A 17,945-nucleotide genomic window follows, 5' to 3' on the forward strand; every position below is an offset into this window, starting at 1 on the left:
CGAGAATAAAAGGTGAAGGCTGGCGGCCGGCGGCGGCTACACGGGCCACATGATGAGGTCTGGCGGGTCGGATTCGGCCCGTGGGCCTTGTGTTTGACACCCGTGGTGTAGGGAATAGCCGCGCTGGAAGCACCACCAAAACAGAGGCCCACACACAACTTCCAGAAGAGGAGGCACTCCTGGAATTGTGCAGCTTGAGGCCAGTAACTGATCTGATTGTAGAGCAGATCCAGCTCTGGTTCCTAGAGTTACGACCACTAGCATCCTCATGCCAACACTGGGACCTTGCACTAAATTGTCTCAGTGAAGAAATTCATAGGATGGGAACATTTTAAAATATATATATTGGCCTTTTCCCTGTCATCAATGATCATAGAACAGTGACTTTTTACTGCCATACAATGATGTGACTAGAGCACTCTGGAAGTGCAGCAAGCCCTATCATGGCTATGTTTGTTGAAAACTTTTATTTCCACTTACGCCTCGCCAAATTAGTCTGTCTTATTTCTGCAGCTTTGAATTCTTGTTAGTTTTATGGGGATTTTTTTTAAAACACTGCTCTATGATTTGTACTGTGTTTTCTATCCCGGCTTGGGTTTTCTTTTGCACAGTGTGGATTAGAAACTCTAGAATGAATGAATGAATAACTAAATAAAAACTCACCCTTAGCTTAATGAGAATAAACCATCTTCATTAGCAGAAGGAATGCGTCATCGTGTTCTTAAAATGACGTGCAATGCAACTCTGCATATGTCAAGGTTGAAAAAGTATGTCTAAAGGTATTTTCAAGTGCCTCTAGGAAACAGGCACAGATACTCTATCTAGCTCCATCTATACACTCCATAGGAAGAAAGAGTCTTGGGAGGACATCAAAGGCACAACAAAGCCGATTAACTGAAACAGAAAAATCCAGCGTCTCTGAAAGATCTGAGCTCTTGTGCAGTATATATTTTAACAGATGAGCAATCTTCCTTCAGTTACCATTTTATTCTTCCCTTTTATGGAAGCTTATCAGATCTCACTGCTTGATTCCCTCAAATCTATTCATCTTTAAGACGTGCTGTTAAGAGTAGCAAGCGACTGAGAAGAACTGAGCTGGAGATACTGGGGTACTGGTTCTTCTATTGAATGTATAATGTGATCAGATATGGATAGGAAATGAGGCTAGCTATGTATCATGTATACCCAGAATGATCTCAAGGATCCAAGTGCGGGTTCCTTTGTAGCCAAAACGGCATTATCCATGCACAAGCAGGAAGTAACAGCTGGCTTGGGGGAACTACCAGATTTGCAGGTGTAAAGGTGCAATATTTTTGTGGGGCAAGAGCACCAGAAGTAGAGGGTGCAGGAGAGACCCAAGCACAGATCAATAAAGACTTCGCTTCCTCAGTGGCAACAGAATGCTGATTGATTGAATGGGCTGACAGGGGGAGGGGCAGAAAAGTGAGTGGAAGGGAGAAGCAATGGAGTATTCAGAGCAGGAGCATTCCACACTGCAGCATTTTGTTGCACCTCCTACCAATACTTGCATAACTTTGCATATAGAGTGTAAGCAACCATCATGCTCTCAGAACATTCACGTATTAGTTTAGAAAACGATGGCTCTGTTTCTGGCTAGCCAAATCAATCTGCCAATTCAGTTCAGAGATTCGCTGATAGGTGGCCACGGATCAGAACAGTCTATGAAATGTTATAAACTGGGAGGAATTTTAAAAGGAGCCCAGTGAGAGAGCCATGGTAAGACTTCTTGAAATCCTTGCAACATTTCAAACCTTAACAAGGGCTCCCATTGGTTGGGGGTCCTAACCTATACTTTGCATTATGAGAAAACCATTGCAGCCTGTAGCATGATGCTGAATGTCAGAAGATTCAGGACAGACAAAAGAAATCACTTCTTTACACAGTGCATAATTAAGCTGTAAAATTTAATCCCACAAGATGGAGTGATGGCCACCAACTTGGGTGGCTTTTTAGAAGGATTAGACCAATTCATGGAGAATAAGACCATCAAGAGCTACTAGCAACAGAAGCCATGCTCTGTCACCACTGTCAGAAGCAGAGTGCCCCTGAATACTATTTGCTGGAAATTACAAGTGCTGGGAGTGCACTTGTACTCAAATCCTGCTTGTGGGTTTTTCACAGACATCTGGCTGGCCTTTGGGAGAACAGGATGTTGAGCTACATAAGCCATTTGCCTGATTCAGCAGACTCGTCCCATGTTCTGACTTCCACATATTGTTCACATGGAAAAGAAAGCACACCAGAGCCATTCTTAAAAGATTTCACAATCTACACTATCCATGGGCAACCTCACTTATGCGGCTACCTAGGCCCCTTTGTCCAGATCCCTTGATAAATGCTCAGACCACACTCCCTCCCCAAGCCATAGCTCTCCTAGTCCCTGCTCCATGCTCTTGCCTGCCTGCAATGTGCCCCTGACCTGTGACCATGTCTCTTGCTTGCCTAGATGGAGAAAGCAGATACAGGTGTATAAGTGCCTTCCTTCTGAATAGCAAGAATGTATCCTATGGTAAGAAGAGCCACATCTGTTGCACCACCCATTTTTGCCTCTGGCCACACCCATCACTGCCACGTCCCATGTTACTCAAGGCCATTGGAACACATCCCTTGGGCTACCAAAGATTTCCCACCCCTGATTGAGGCAATGGAGATTTTGCATTTCTTACAAGTTCCTTCTAAGAACACTGCTGCTGACCGGACTATAAATATTTTAAACAAAGAACAAAATAACACAAGCCAGAAATAGATACAAGTAAATAAGTAAACAGATTTGAGTTTCTTTGGTTTTTTTTTAAACAATCAAGTGGTATATAAATTATATTAAATAAACAAATGTCACTTGTGAAAAAAACAGATTGTGCTCCTGCAAATATCTATTGCACTTTGCTGCTGTTGTCTACTCCCTGGCTGTCTGTACGAGACAAAATTACACAAGGCACAATTGTGTGGTTGCATATGTACTGTAAATAATAGGTAAAGGACCCCTGGATGGTTAAGTCCAGTCAAAGGCAACTATGAGTTGTGGCGCTCATCTCGCTTCAGGCCGAGGAAGCCTACATTTGTCTGCAGACAGCTTTCCAGGTCATGCAGCCAGCATGACTAAACCGATTCTGGTGCATGGAGGACCGTCAGAGTGCAAAGAAACACCGTTTACCTTCCTGCAGCAGCGGTACCTATTTATCTACTTGCACTGGTATGCTTTTGAACTGCTAGCTTGGCAGAAGCTGGGACAGAGAGCAATGGGAGCTCACCCCATCGTGTGGACTCGAACTGCTGACCTTCCAATTGGCAAGCCCAAGAGGTTCAGTGGTTTAGACCACAGTGCCACCCGCCTCCCTACCTTTACCTATACTTACTGTATCACACATTGAAACTGCACTAATACTTCTGGGTCTTGACTTCTGTGGCCTGCTTTTCAAGACGGCTGTAGCTGTCATTCTGCAAGATCAGACACAGCAGTCAAAGTCTTCTGGATACGTGAGAAATTCTCCTGGGGAATTAAATAGGATAACCTGCATCAAGCACTAAAATTAAAAAAAACCCATACCTAGTAATTACACCTTGTCCTTTAAATACTCTTTCAAGTGAATAAAACATGACATTGACATGGTTCTAACACTTTTTGGCTGCATCTAGAGGGTTTTCACTTCAGAGACGGCAAACAATAGGGTTAATTAGAAACATCTAACTCTCAAAATGCTGTTCCACAAGTTCAAAGCACCATTTCCTCTTCCACATCAAATCCTGTCACTCCCACACATACAAGCATACGGATAGTGGCACAGATTTTCCTTAAGAAAGCTAGCTGTTAAAAAAAAGGGGGGGGATATGGAAATATGGGGTAGGATGAAAGCCTTTCAAAACAAACTATCTTGAAGGAAATTGCATCCACTGCAACAACGCACATGCTGCAGGGTTTATATTGTGGCATGCCACCCCAATCTCTGAGCGGTGATTCCAGGGGTTCCAGGCACTTACCCAGGGACCCATTGCCCTGGAATGAGGGGCAGAGGAGACTGCAGTGTCTTTATAGTATATGGTTTATCTACACATATGTACAATCTGAGCCTGATGGAGGGCCTCACAGCATTAATAGCTCAGAAGGTCTTGTTTCTCCCCCAGCTCAGCTGCAGCCTAGGATTCAAACAGAAATCAAGCATGGCTCTCACTCTCTGGCTTCTGCTTGCTTCTAGCCAAGCTCTCTCTCACATTCTTGGCTTTTATCCATCTCACTACCAGCCAGGTGAGGGTGGGGGCCCACCTCCATGTCCTCTGGCAGAGAGGAAATCCCTTTCTTCTATTAACGACCCATACTTAGGAGGCACTGTGTCCCTTGCCTGGCTACATGAACAATGATATCATTCATTTGACTTGCTGGATCCAGAGGTTTAGAAGGGCAGCGGGCATCATACAGTCTAACCCCACCCCACCCACGGCCGTAGCCAGGATTTTTGTTAGGGGGCAGGCTTTTGTTGGGGGGGCAGAACCTCAGATTTGTATTGATTTGGGGGGCAGTTCCCCCTGGGTTACTCCCATGACCCCACCCCCAAAAAACTCACAGCAATATTATTGTTACATTATTTCCTTTATTTATTTCCCAAGATTTATACCCCGCTTGCCTGTAACCAAACCTCAACCGCATCTTACTCACAAAACGCATCCCCCCCCCCCATGTCCAACAAGAAAACAGACCACCTGGTAACCTGCAAAAGGCAGGAGAGACGCCAGGTCTGGACGCGAATCGACAGACAAGCTGCGTGGCTTCTAAAAATGGTTTTTTAAAAAAATAACCAAGGAAGAGCGAGGGATGAAACGGCCTTATCGGCGTTCCCGCCCCACCCAGACAGCCATCAGACAGCCACCGGGGCTCCTGCGCCCCCTCCTTCGGCTTCCTTCCTTCCTCCCCCCGCCCCACATTCGCTCCCATTATTATCGCAGGCGCCTCGGGGGTGCGCGCGTGTGTGTTTGTGTGCGTGCGCGGAGGGCGGTTGTAGTTGCGCGGCGCTTCCGCTAGGGGTCTCTGCGGAGGGCCGGCCTTGCTGCCGCCGCCGCCGCCGCCGCTGCTTTGGGTGGGCTGGGATATCATCAGCTGACTCGCCTTTTCCTCGGCGGAGCTCGGCTGGTGCCGCTGCTGCAGCTCCCTTCCATTCCTCAGCAGCGCAGAGGCGGGGACGAGGAAGCCGAGCCGCCGGCTGGATTTCGCCGCTCTCCCTTCTCCAGCGGGAGCTTCCGCTCCTTCCCCCGCCAACCGCGATGCTGCCGCATTTAGCCGGGCTGCTGCTCGCGGCCTCGTGGCTAGCCGACGCTTTGGAGGTAAGGCGGGCGCCGGGGGTGGGTGAGTGGGAGACACGGCAGAATGAAGGGGCGCGGGGGTGGGGCTGCCCTCCCGGTTGCTGCTGCTGCCCTCCGGGATCTGTGCTCCGTGGGAGGCGGCCCGGCGAGGGGGCGTCCCCGGCCCCCAGCCTGGACGGGGGTCTTTCTCTCTCCCCGCCTGAACAATGGGCTCCGCCGAGAGGTGGGGCGGGGAGGTGGGACGCGCCGACTTGGAGCCTTCTTGGAGGGAGGGGGGTGCCCGGGTCGTGCGCCTCCTCGGTGCTGAATTTCGCGATCGACAGTCTCCGGGAAGCTGGGAGGAGGAGGAGGAGGAGGTCGCCGCCCCCCCCTCCCTCCCTCCCTCCCTCGAGGTGCGCCGTCTTGGCGATCCGCCTGCCGAGTGTTTGGCTTTGGCAGAGCCGCGATCGCGTCGCCTGGCTGCTGCGTGGCTTTTGTTGCCTTCCTGGAGAGAGAGAGATCCGGGTTGTCCGGTGTGGCGGACCTGGGGGTGGAGAACCGAACCGGGAAGGTTGGGGGGAGGAGGAGGAGGAGGAGAGAGAGACCCACCGCGGGGAAGATCGGGAGAGGAGACGGCAAGCATCCCGCTGCTTTCCCGCCTCTCCTGGTAGCCTAGCCTCGTTTTTCTTCCTCCTCCTCCTCTTCTTTCTCTGCGCTCCAGTGCGGAAAACAAACGGCAGGCAGGCGGTTAAGGGCCATCCGTCTACCCAGCCGTCCATAGGGGAGAAGGGGGGGTCAAGTTTTTGGATCAGGTGCCTCTGAGTAACTTGAGAGCGGACGGCGGCTCCTGCGGAATAGCCGCCCCGTTTGCACAAGGGAGCCCCCCGCTTCCTAAAAAAGAAATCAGAAGACAGCCTCCCCGTCCCGTCTGTTCCCACAGCTGGCACGACCTGCTTCTGGGAGCGAGCACCTTCCACTCTCCCCCGTTTCATTGATCCGAGAGCGCCTTGCAGACTTTGTTTGGATGCGAAAGAGAGAGGGTGTGTGTGTGTCGTGGGGGGTGACCTCTCTCTCCCCCCGCCCGCCGTCTTGCGGGAGGAAATCGCCTTGGCCGCGCGTGTTTTTCAGAGGCACCTCCACGCGTTACAAGGAGGGGGGTGGATTCCTCTTAGGATGGGCGTTTAGGGAGCCGATGGAAAGGAAATGGGTTGGCGGGGAAGATTAAGAGCAAGAAGATGGCGCCTCTGCAGTGCAGCAAGGCAGCGCTGTAATAATGCGAGCTGCAGCCTGGAGCAACCCTCTCACCGCTAGGTGTTGGAAACAACTCTCCCTTCCCATTCATCTCACTGCCCGTCAGGCAGCCACGGCTGGGTGCGACGTACTGGAGCCTGGGCACACGACTGGGCAGTGTGTGGGGGGGGGGAGCTCTTCCCCTTCTTCCTTAAACTGGGGTCTGCCTTGTGCTTGGCTTGGCTGTCTGCTTTTCTTCTACTTGCGCTTTCAGAAAGAATCTGTTAGGTCCAGACATCATTCAATGGTCGAGGCTGCGGTTTTGACCAGCCTGCTCCCCTCTTATTTTAAAGGTGGGGGAGATTAGGGGCGTGGCAGAAGACGCTCTAAATATGCCACACCTCTTTTGGAGACTGTTGGGGAAAGAATCTAGGATTTAATTTTTTGCTCATTAAAAATAATGTGCAAATCTCTGTATATGACAGTCCTGAAGAGATAGGGAAAAGAAAAATACATTCACATAGAGTAAGGAGGAATACTGTTGCCTTTTTTTGTTTTTTTGGCAGGGAGGGATGTTAGCCATTATCCCTTGATCTTCTTTGCTTGTTTTTGCAAACCTTTCTTCTTCCAGGCTAGCTGCCTCTCCTTCCTTACAATTCACAGTGCAGTTCTGTCTGCTTTTGCTCAGAAGTGAGTCTCCCAGGGTTCGATTGGACTTACTCTCAGGGTGTAGTCTGTAATCCTATGCTACGCAAGCCAAGTCTAAGTGAAATTATTGAGACTTGTGGTGGAATCCTAAACGTGCCTACTCCTAAGTAAGTCCCACTGAGTTCAGTGAGGCAAGGATTGCATCCTTAGTTCTGAGTCATTGTAAGAGTATTGTCTGTTTGCTTAATTAGAAGCATTTCTAAACTGCTTAATTCTTAGAATTTCTCAGTGCCACACAGAAATGGAACATTAAAAACAATAAAATATACCCTAAAAACAGATACTGTGCAGCATAAAAAACCTTCTCTTAAAGCAGGATTTCAGTACTAGCAGGGCCCACTCTTATGGGTTAGGGAAAGCCTGTGCAAACTGATGGATGTTACTTCACTTGTGTGGAGTAGGTGGAACATCTAGACAAAATGCAATCTGCAAAAGAGCAGCTAGGCAGAAATCCACTGATCCCTTTTTTTAGCATTGGAGTCATAGCCTCATGTGTCACCTTTAAGATAGGAATGCCTTCGAGCATCTTCTGAATGCTGTTTTTTTAAGGCGGGCTGAGTTGCCTGCCTTTTCCAGGAAGAGTGCAATACACCCCTAGGGCAACTTGAGCAGTCACTGCAAGTCATTTGCCCAAACCTGCTTTCACAAACCTACAGTCAAGTCACTAAGCCACCAGAATAGCTCACAATTCAAATGTTTGTTTTACTCATAGAATTGTAGGGTTGTAAGGCACCCTGAGGGTCATCTACTCCAACCCTCTCAAATAAATCGTATCATTTGCACAGTGCGTTTTATTTATTTAATCTACTGACTCCAGAGTAGGATCAATGCCACGCAGCAAAGTGCCACTTCCTCTGCCGCAGCGTGAGCCACCTTTGTAAAAAGGACAAAATGGCGACTAGACTTTCTGTTTTTGCACCCATAGCCTAAGTTCCAGGAGCCATGTGGTGAATAGCTTTGCTATCCTAGTTTCTAACACCGATTCTAGTTCAGGTCCTGTTCTCCCAGGACCCCAGAACACAACAGCACTTTCCTCCACCTGTGGTTTCAGCAACTGGAAGTCACACTGCCTCTGAACAGTGGGGCTAGTAGCCTTTGAACATCAGGGCTAGTAGCCTTTGAAAGCCTTACCCTTCATGAATCTGCTCCTTTAATCCAAGTTGGTGGCTGGTTGTGAGAAACACACCCTGCCCAGCACAAAGGTGTGCGGGTGTGTTAGGTTACAGTGTCAGTCCCTGCTGGCCTCAGAAATGGAGAGAACTGTTTTTTCCTGCCAGGGCTGTCTTGGAGAACCCTATTTTTACCTGCCCCGGGATGAGCAGCTGTTTACAAGCTTCCTTCATATGTGACGGAGCCCATCTCTGGCATGTAAGGTCTGGCCCCAAGCACAACACTCTGTTGTACCTTAGTTCAAACTGAACCCTCAGCAATATTATTACCCCTTTTCCATGGGTGGGTAAGAATTAAGACAAAGGACACATCAGTCCCTCTCATGGTGAACTTGGTGCCCTTGTACCAAGAGAAATGGAGCCAAAACAATGCCATTTTGAAACAAAATCAGCAGGCTCAAAGAAGCTCAGAGGTTTGCAGAAGTACCAGAGAAAAAGGTGAATTGCCTGGTTTGACCCTTTGACAGCTTATAGGATCCTGGAGGAAGGCATGGCTACCTGGATGTCATCCGGGACAGAAGTAGTCCTGTTGGAGGAGGGTTTGGGAGTCTTTGTCCCTCTGGATATTATTGGACAACTCCCATCAGGACAGCAGGTAGCACAGCTACTGGTCAGGGATGATGGGAGTTGTATTATTATTACTATTATTAGTATTGCAATTTATTACCCGCCCTTCACCCCATGTTCCAAGAGTGGCTTACAACAATTAAAACACAACATTGTACTACAACATCTGGAGAGCCACACCTTCCCCAGGGGGAGAATTTACATTGCAACGTATTGTTGCGCATCCCACTTGCTTTTCGTTTTACAAAATGAAACCATCCTACTGTACTGAACTAATTTACATGGCCTTGTTCTGAAGAATGTCAGATTCATTAGGAAAGGATGGGTGTTGCGATGAACAATATTGTCTACAGTTGCAAAGCCGCCTCTGCTTTCAGTTATGGCCTTGGATAGATTTTCTTTTCACTCCCCCCCCCCCACCCTCTGGCATCATTTGCTGCAAATTGTCAGATTTCAGTGTTAACCCATTTGGACATAATTAAATTGTCTTTGTGAAGCTCATTTTATAAAACAAAATTATGTGCTGAAGATGTTAATTACAGCCTTAACTGAAGATTTATTATTTCTATTGAATGTTGAAATCATTCCAAGGCCAATGTTTACAAAGGAATTTGCAACTCTTAGAATGTAAGCTTGTAGAAAATAAAGATGCTTATTTAATTTCCAAACCTGAGGCTTGAGTATGGGACTTTTGTATAGGTATTGCTGAGTGCTTTCTTACAGCCAAAATAAATCGTATTGTCTGTGGAAGCTGCTCAGGTTTGAGTTTTGGTGAGACTCAGGATTAGGGATAAAGACCTTGGGGGCCTCCAGATTTTAATGGATTACAAATTCCCTACCTTGTTTGAAATTTGCCACTTGACATCTCCACCATCCGGTGGTGCGTGCCTGGATCTTGCCTGTTTTCACATCCTGTAGAATTCTATGCATTATATTTTATCTGCACGATCAGAATGAATTTCAGGAACCAAAAAGTTGTATTGAAAAAATAAGACTTTCGAGCTGTCTGGCTCCCAGATGGCAACTAGGCATTGCATTTTGGTGACTGTGACCCTGGTTTAAGGAGCCATTTAGCGCCTAGCTTATAAATCTGAGTTTCTAACACTGCTTCCCTAGCTCCGAGCCAGCATGGCAAGTGGTCAGGGATGATATGAGCTGTAGTCCCACAATGTATGGGGAGCTGCAGGTTCCCTCCAGTGACTGAGAGTAGCTTGCTGCAGGAATGCCTCTTAAAATGCCTTTGGTGTTCATACAATATATGTTATGCAGTGGTGTGCATTAGGTGATTATTTTTAAGATGCAGGATAGAATGATTTAAGTCACCAAGAGATAAAGGCCTTGGGCATTCTTTCTGCTACTCATGTGCCTGCAATTTATTTCTCAAATAAAATGTTTATCGGTTATATGGTATAAGTATTCAAACATGTTGACTAAGTAGAACTTTTGTACTAGCTAGTGGAGTGTTCTTTGTTACATATTTTAACAAACTGAATACATGACCATATTTCTTTTATGAAATGGTGCCTTGTAGTTTGCTTATTAAATAGGAAAGTTACAGGTTGACACAACAAATAAACTTGGCTACAGACGTGAAGTGCATCAGTTTTATTTGATCGGCAACAATAGCTGTAGTATAGCAATATTTTGCCTGTTGGGTTTTTAATGTTTTTTTGATGAGCCTGATGGTTTTAATATTGTAATATAAAACCAGACTCAATATCCAAATATGCAGCTAGTCATCAGTATTGTGACTGTATGCAACTGTTTGTGTCCAAATGATACACTTTCTTTTGTTTACTACAAAATTGGTGGTTTCTATTTTAAACTTTTAATTTTTCCTGCTTCTCGGATGTCAGAAACTAAAGTACATGTTCTTTGGTAGTATAGGGTTGCAGAAGTCCAAAGTGTGCTATTTCTAGCACTGGGTATATTTGCTGGCACAATGCTAAATACAGTTTTTTGTGGTCTAAAACTAAAATCCCATGGCCAACAATCAGGAATTTGTACTCCTTTTTCTTACCCTTTTATATGTGACTTCCTACTCCAGTTCATTTTTATATATCCCAGGTCACAAAGGCTATAGTTACTGACCTGAATGTTGCAGCAAACTATGGTTAGTGCTAAGCAGGAAACAGGAGGAAGTTGCATGCGAGGGGAAGAGGGAACAGACAAACCATGTCTTGTTTCCAATTTTGCAAACCATAGTTTGGACGATTGCTTAAATAGAGCCTGTAACATAGCCATAATCCTCAGGACAGCTTGGTAGTATTCAACAGAACTGACTGATTTCAAGATGGACCAAAGACGTTGCTGGTTTGTTTTTATTTCTTTTGTTCAGGATGTGCAAAAGTCACTTTTCCCTATCTTTCCCTATCTGTTCCTAATTGTATATTTTGCACTCTGACTAATCTTGCTATCTATGGGTCTTGATCTTAAGTTGACTCTGAGTACCTGTGTATGTGGTCATGTTCCTCATAGTATTCCCCATGAAATACTTTGCGTACGTTTACTACTGCCTCAGGTTGCAGGACTATATAGTTAACATCTGAGGACATGTTGATACAGGTCTATGTTATGTGGTCATCAGTTGTGGTTTTCTTGATTCCTATTTGCCCTGACTGAAGCCTGGTGCCCATACCCTGATTCCACATGTTGATATCCCAGACCCCAGAGGTCAGGCGTAGGCTGAGAATCTGCTGTTTGTTTGGGGACTAGCTATTTGTGCCAGTCAAGTCTGTGTGATGACTTGTTAACATTCAGAGATGGCAGTGTGATTCATTGGTTATGTTCAAAGGCTGGGTAGGCGGTGCTCAGCTTATTTCTTTTCTTCAGAACAATACCTAGAAAAAAGAGTTTTGTATAACATTAAAATCAAAATCCTTGATTTTTAAGATAAATTGGCCTAATAAAGGCATTGTCCCACTAATTCCGAGTCTGTTTTTGCATAGTTACTTAAAAAAAATGGCAATCTCCTTTCAGGGTCTGAAATATTTGAACTGCCAAAGTGATTGATTAAAACAAATTCAGACCCTGCTTGGTTCAAACCTGCAGGCATGACCTGTCTTAAGTGACCCATAAGGCTGTATTCCACCTGCTGTTTGGTGTCTTCCAACACCCCTTCTAATTAAATACTGAGAATGTAGGATTGCCATTAATTTCCAAAGCTTTGAAAGAGGGACTCTTGGGAGCTGGGTTAATGTGTCGGACGACAGCTTTACGTGCTCCCTGTTGGTGGTCTGATTGCAGACGAAGAGTGATAGAGCATGTGCTTTGCATGCAGAAGGTCTTAGGTTCAATCCCCCTGGGGAGTGGAGAACGATCCTGGTCTAAATGAAACCTTCTCAGATGTTGTCCTCCCCACATTGTTAGAAGCCTTGTTATCCTTGACCATTGGCTGTGACGCTGATGGGAACCATGTATTCCTTGGAAAGAAAGGTGGGAGATAAATACAGTGAATAAGCTCTTCTGCTTACCTTCTTAAGAAAGCTGGAGGGGCCAGCCAGATGGAGATGTCAGTTGCCAACCTGGCATCCAGAGATCTCCGTGTAGTTGTAATTGGACCCGCACCAGTCGCAAAATGTGCCTGGCTTATCTTGAACACTGCTGGGACTCAGGGTTCAAATCCCCACTTGGGCATCTAGACTGCCCCTCAGCCTAACCTACTGCTCAGGGTTGTGGTAGGGATTGAATAGGGGGGGGCCTTAAATACCCTCTGGAGCTCCTGGGGCGGGGAGAAATTGCTGGGGTAGAAATGCAATTAAAAATAAATAACTTTAGAGGTCCCAGGGAAGAAGGGAAGAATATGAGAAATCTGCCCTACCATCCTTGGCAATGCTGTAAGACTGTGTTGAAGCACTGTTGGGAATGGCAAAGTGTTTTGGTTCAGCCCTGCCAGTTGTGCACTGTAATGTTGATTTTGGGGAGCGAAAAGTGTTCTGGAGAAAGGCAAGTCCCTTTCCTGTTGGGAGAGTCTCCTGCTTCCTGCTGGCAGTGAGCCGGGTGATGCATGGCACAGCCGATGCCAGGCCTGGGCTTGTCCAAGTAAATGCATTTGGGATGATGGGGGCCGCTTGTGATCTGGAAAAGCTGAAACACCATGCACAGTCTTCAAAGTTGTAGCCATCTGATCACTCACTGGGTTTTATGGAGCTGTTAATATTCTGGGATAGCATGCAATCCTTTTAAAAACAAGGCATTCTGCCATGCTGGCCATAAAGAAACTCCTGAGGAAAGTGTTTGTATAGTAGAGATAGTGAGTCTTTATATTGGCTTCAGTGTGATGCAATACTTTTGAATTGTTAAAATATATTGAATGGGTACTTGCTTTTATTGGCCCTCTCCTGCTTAGTAGCAGTGCCCACTTACCAGTTATACATGAATATGTGATATGAAGATAACTCGGTAAAGCATGAGACTCTTAATCGCACGGTTGTGGGTTTGAGCCCCATGTTGGGCAAAATGTTCCTGCATTGCAGGACTAAATGACCTACATGGTCCCTTCCAGCTCTACAGTTTCGTGTGTCTATGATTTTATGATTTGCCTAAGAGGACCGCTGGTAGTTAGTTGGTTGGTTCTCTCAAATGTGGAGCAGTTTGTGTATGTGTATTTTGAAAGGGCTTATCGGTTGTTAGTTTCAAACCTCCATAGTCATAGCATGTGTGTTATGGATTCTTAAGTGTTTGGATAACTGGTTTGCATTTGTTAAATATTATTTATCTGAAGATTTTGTTGGTCCTTTTCAGGTTTGCTGTTAGATTTGCTTGATTTTCTTTTGCTTATTTTCTTCTCCTGGGCCTGGTTCACACATGGAACAGAAAATCAGGTGGTTGGGTGGACATGCTGGGTCAATTATAAAGGGCTCCCGGAATAAAAAATATATACTTCTCTGTAAGTAGAAACTTAGAACAACAAGGAGTGGCTGCTTTGTCTTTAATGTGCTAGTTTATACTTGTAGGCAGTTTTATGCAAGGGGGCATTAATGCCCTCTTTCAGTTGGAACTGGAACAGTCCATATTATCACCTTCAAATTCTAGAAGGTTGGACAGATTCATTGATGATGCAAAATGGAACGTTCAGTGTTTCAGTCTCCAAATATGGGTTGCTGACAGTGTTAGAAACTGGGAATTGTTAATGCATGTTTAATTTGGTGTTTACAATTAAAATATTGGTACCATACTTAAGTTTTCAAAACACTGTACTCTTTATTGTTAAACTCCTTAACATATAGTCTATCCTTAACATATACTTTGAAGCTTCAAAGTACATACATTTCAGTAATTCTTGAGTGTCAGCCCGGCGCAAAAAATGGCACCCAGACCTGTTGAGGGGCTCGCAAATGGAGAAATTTTTAGGTGCAAAATGTGCCTGGCCCCCTGCTAATTTCGAAGCCTTGTTGCTGAGAGTCAAACACAAGGACATAGTTGTTGTCTTCACAATCTATTTGTGGGCTTCCTAAAAACCACAGACTATTCACTTTTAGCAATAATGCAGCTGGACACTCTTGTAGAACTTTTACATTGAATTTTTGTATGCAAATGGCTCATGATAGCAATAACGGATTGCCAAGGATTTGCTTCTTTCTGTATTAATTCCGTATTTACTTCATTCTGTTGCAATTGCTATAACTATAAATATAATTGGAGGAACAGCTTGTGTGGATTCCACCCAGAGCTATATTTATATTTTAGTTAAATGTGTGTTACTGGGTCTTTAAAAGAAAATAGAATAAAGCATTGGGCAGAGTAAATTACCCAAGAGTGCATATCTTAATTTGGGATTTGAATGCAAATCATTTCGACTCTTCAATTTACACTTTCTAGCATTCTAAAGAAACACAATTACTTTGAATAGATTTGTATGAACCACATAACTGGCAAAAGTTGAAAATTTCTCAGACAAGGATCAAGAAAAATAGTTAAATATTCAGAATCAGAAAAGTTGCTTTGTCAGAGGCTTAGTGATTTTTACCTTGCAAAGGTTTGTTGGTTTTTTATCTTGACATGGAATATTTCTAATGTATATAGTTGTTATACAATTCTCAAAGTATCAACAGCATTGCTGCAGTCATTCCCTTGATGTATGGATAGCTTGTGATAATGAGTTGTATACTCCACGTAACATAACCTAAGTTCCAACTGGTTGGGGTTTATAATAGATAGCAGTTCTGAACATCACCGCATATGGTAACAAAACATTCAATTTTTTAGCACACGTGTGTGCACACTAAGGAACAAAGAATTGTATTGACCGCTTTGTCATGTGAACATCTACTTTGAATTAAAAATTATGGGCAGGTTATGTATGTACATTCATGTGTTCTAGAACTGAACATCTTCCTGAAATGTTTATTGTGAAATTAAGAAACCATAATATTCATATAGTCTTTACCAAAAGCAGATCTGGATGTATTGGTAGACCTATGGGCAGCCTGCAGTAGATTTATGATGTACAATTGTAAAGCAGCAGTGGCCTGCTTATTATACCCCTGAAATGAAGAAAGCTTGGAGTAACAAAACATGTGGGGTGTGTTTTTTTTAATAGCACACATGAGTGGAAATTTCTGTAGGAAGACTGTTCCCCAGCTTGGAATTCTTTAATGGTGGTTGCACTGATCCCTGATTGATGGATCTTGGGGTTTGAATAAAAGTACAATATTTTTCACTCCATAAGACACACCTGACCATAACATGCACCTAGTATTTAGAGGAGGAAAACAAGGGAAAAAATATTCTGAACAAAACAGTGGGTGCGTGATTTTTTTGGTGCAGGCTGTAGCCATGAACATGCTGTGTGATCTGATGGTGAATTTGGGGTGACCCAATGCAAAAATCCTGAGGATCCATGGGCCTCCCTCCTTCCATGCAGCCTCCTTTATCGCTAGCCTCCCTTATCTCCCTCCCCGATTGCTTACCGATCACCTGCTTCCTTTCAACACCCCCTTCCCTCTTGTTTGCCTTAGTACCTCTTCCTTAGCTGGAGCAGTTTTTTGCTCCTCCTTTTCTTCTAATTTCTCTCCTCATTGCCTTAGTCTTCCTATCTCCTCTCCTTGAAAAGTTCACTGTCTTTACCTCCCCCCTCCCAGGCAGCCTCCTTTATTGCTAGCGTCCCTTATCTCCCTCCCCGATCACAAGCATGATCTGCTTTTCTCCCCTGGGCAATTTGGCTCCAGGGACCACACATTCTCTCCATAAGACGCACAGACATTTCCCCTTACTTTTTAGGAAGAAAAAAGTGTGTCTTGTGGAGCAAAAAATAAGGTAGATCCCACAAGCAAGAAGTCTTCCCACCTCTCGAACTATGTGGAATGGATGAGGAACCTGTGGCCCATCAGAGGTTGTGGGACTACCAACTACCATCATCCCTGACCATTGGCCATGCAGGGTGGGGCTGATGGGAATTGGAGCCCAACGCATCTGGGGACCGCAGGTTCAGTGCCCACCCCCCACATCATAGTCTTTATCAAGCTGGCCTGAGGTTGAGACCAGACAAGTTGTACTTTGGGAAGAATGCAGAGATATACCATTGCCTTGAACTGCTGTGACTTTATTCTAATAGAGAAGGGCCAACGAGGAAATGTCTCATACTGCAGTTAGAGTTGTTTTGTAAGAGAGTGTGACATAAACAGGACTTCTTGTTTGTGTGATATGAACGCACTCCCAACATATCTAACCTTGTTTACTCTATAATCGCTAAACTGTCTTGTCACCTTACATGCTGAAGTTATCCTTAGGCTAGTTCTGTTTTCAGCCGATCTGTACTCAGATGCTATATGTAGTTTTGCAGCCTAAATTGTCTTGATAGTAAGGTTTCGTTAGAGTCTAAAGCCACCGCACCTTCTGTCAAATCCATTATTTCCGTATTAGTGGCTTCTGCCTCCTGTTCAAAGAAAAGAATTCCATCTCTAATTGAATATCTGTTCTTGATTATTCCGGTAGCCAACCTCTGGTAGCAGGAACAGGAATGAGGGTTGTGGAGGGTGTGAGGTATAGGCGCTTTTCTTTTGAAGTTCTCTGTAAAATGATCTCTGTGTTAAGTCTTATTGAATAGAGGAGGAGTTGAGCTGAGGATACACAGAGAGGGCTTTGTAAATGGTAGACTGTTAGAGTAAAGCAGCTGGCTTGGCCAAGGAGGGCAAGCATTGCCACACACAGGCAAGAATAATTCAAATTATTAAATGTTAAGCTGTTGATGCAGAAAGAGACCAGGCAGATGTGTGGCTCTTGGGAATCAAAGGGGGGGGGGGAGCTATCATGTCACAAATGACTTGTTTGGAGTTCTTCTGCCTCAATTCAACAAAGAAGCTTCCTGCCTAACCACGATGCAAGCACCATATGGCTCCTTCTGTGGAAAGCCTGGGCTGAGAGATGTTTGGCATGTGGGGGCCAGGTGGTCTTTGAGCTCCACTGCTGAGCCTCTTGGATTTGCCATTCGGAAGGTCGGCAGTTCAAATCCCCGCGATGAGCTCCCGTTGCTGTGTCGCAGCTCTTGCCAACCTAGCAATTCGAAAGCACGCCTGTGCAAGTAGATAAATAGGTACCGCTCCGGCGGGAAGGTAAACACCGTTTCTGTGTGCTCTGGCTTCTATCACAGTGTTCCGTTGTGCCAGAAGTGGTATAGTCATGCTGGCCACATGACCCAGAAAGATGCCTATGGACAAACACCAGCTCCCTCGGCCTGAAAGTCAGATGAGCGCAACCCCATAGTCGCCTTTGACTAGACTTAGCCATCCAGGGGTCCTTTACCTTTTTTTTTTTACACATCTGGAGCCAACATTTTGTCCAAGCACGGCTTTCAAGGGGGAGCTGGGCAGAGACCCTTCAGTCTAGTAGTTGGGGGAGCGTCATTGAGTCTCTGCAAGTGGGGGGGGGGCAGGTGTAGCTGAAATAACTGGATTTTCCCCACCCTGTATTTTAGGTTATTTAAGTCAGCGGGACAGAAAAGCAGAACTGTTGCCCTCATGGTTTGTTGTTTCTTTTTGC

General features: G+C 45.3%; 1 protein-coding gene across 4 annotated transcripts in view; it reads left to right on the forward strand.

The window, feature by feature from the left end:
* The first annotated feature begins 5,018 nt into the window (after positions 1–5,018).
* Positions 5,019–17,945, forward strand: part of APP (amyloid beta precursor protein) — a 145,283-nt gene continuing 132,356 nt past the window's right edge. For 2 of the 4 annotated variants that reach the window (XM_083611291.1, XM_083611292.1), the window contains exon 1: positions 5,019–5,334. In XM_083611291.1, the coding sequence (XP_083467417.1) occupies positions 5,275–5,334 (60 nt within the window). In that variant the 5' untranslated portion in view covers positions 5,019–5,274. The remainder of the gene's footprint in view (positions 5,335–17,945) is intronic. The other 2 variants (XM_083611293.1, XM_083611294.1) reach the window with 2 other exon arrangements.

The sequence above is a fragment of the Podarcis filfolensis genome (assembly GCF_964270895.1).
Source record: "Podarcis filfolensis genome assembly, chromosome: 4".
NCBI lineage: Eukaryota > Metazoa > Chordata > Lepidosauria > Squamata > Lacertidae > Podarcis > Podarcis filfolensis.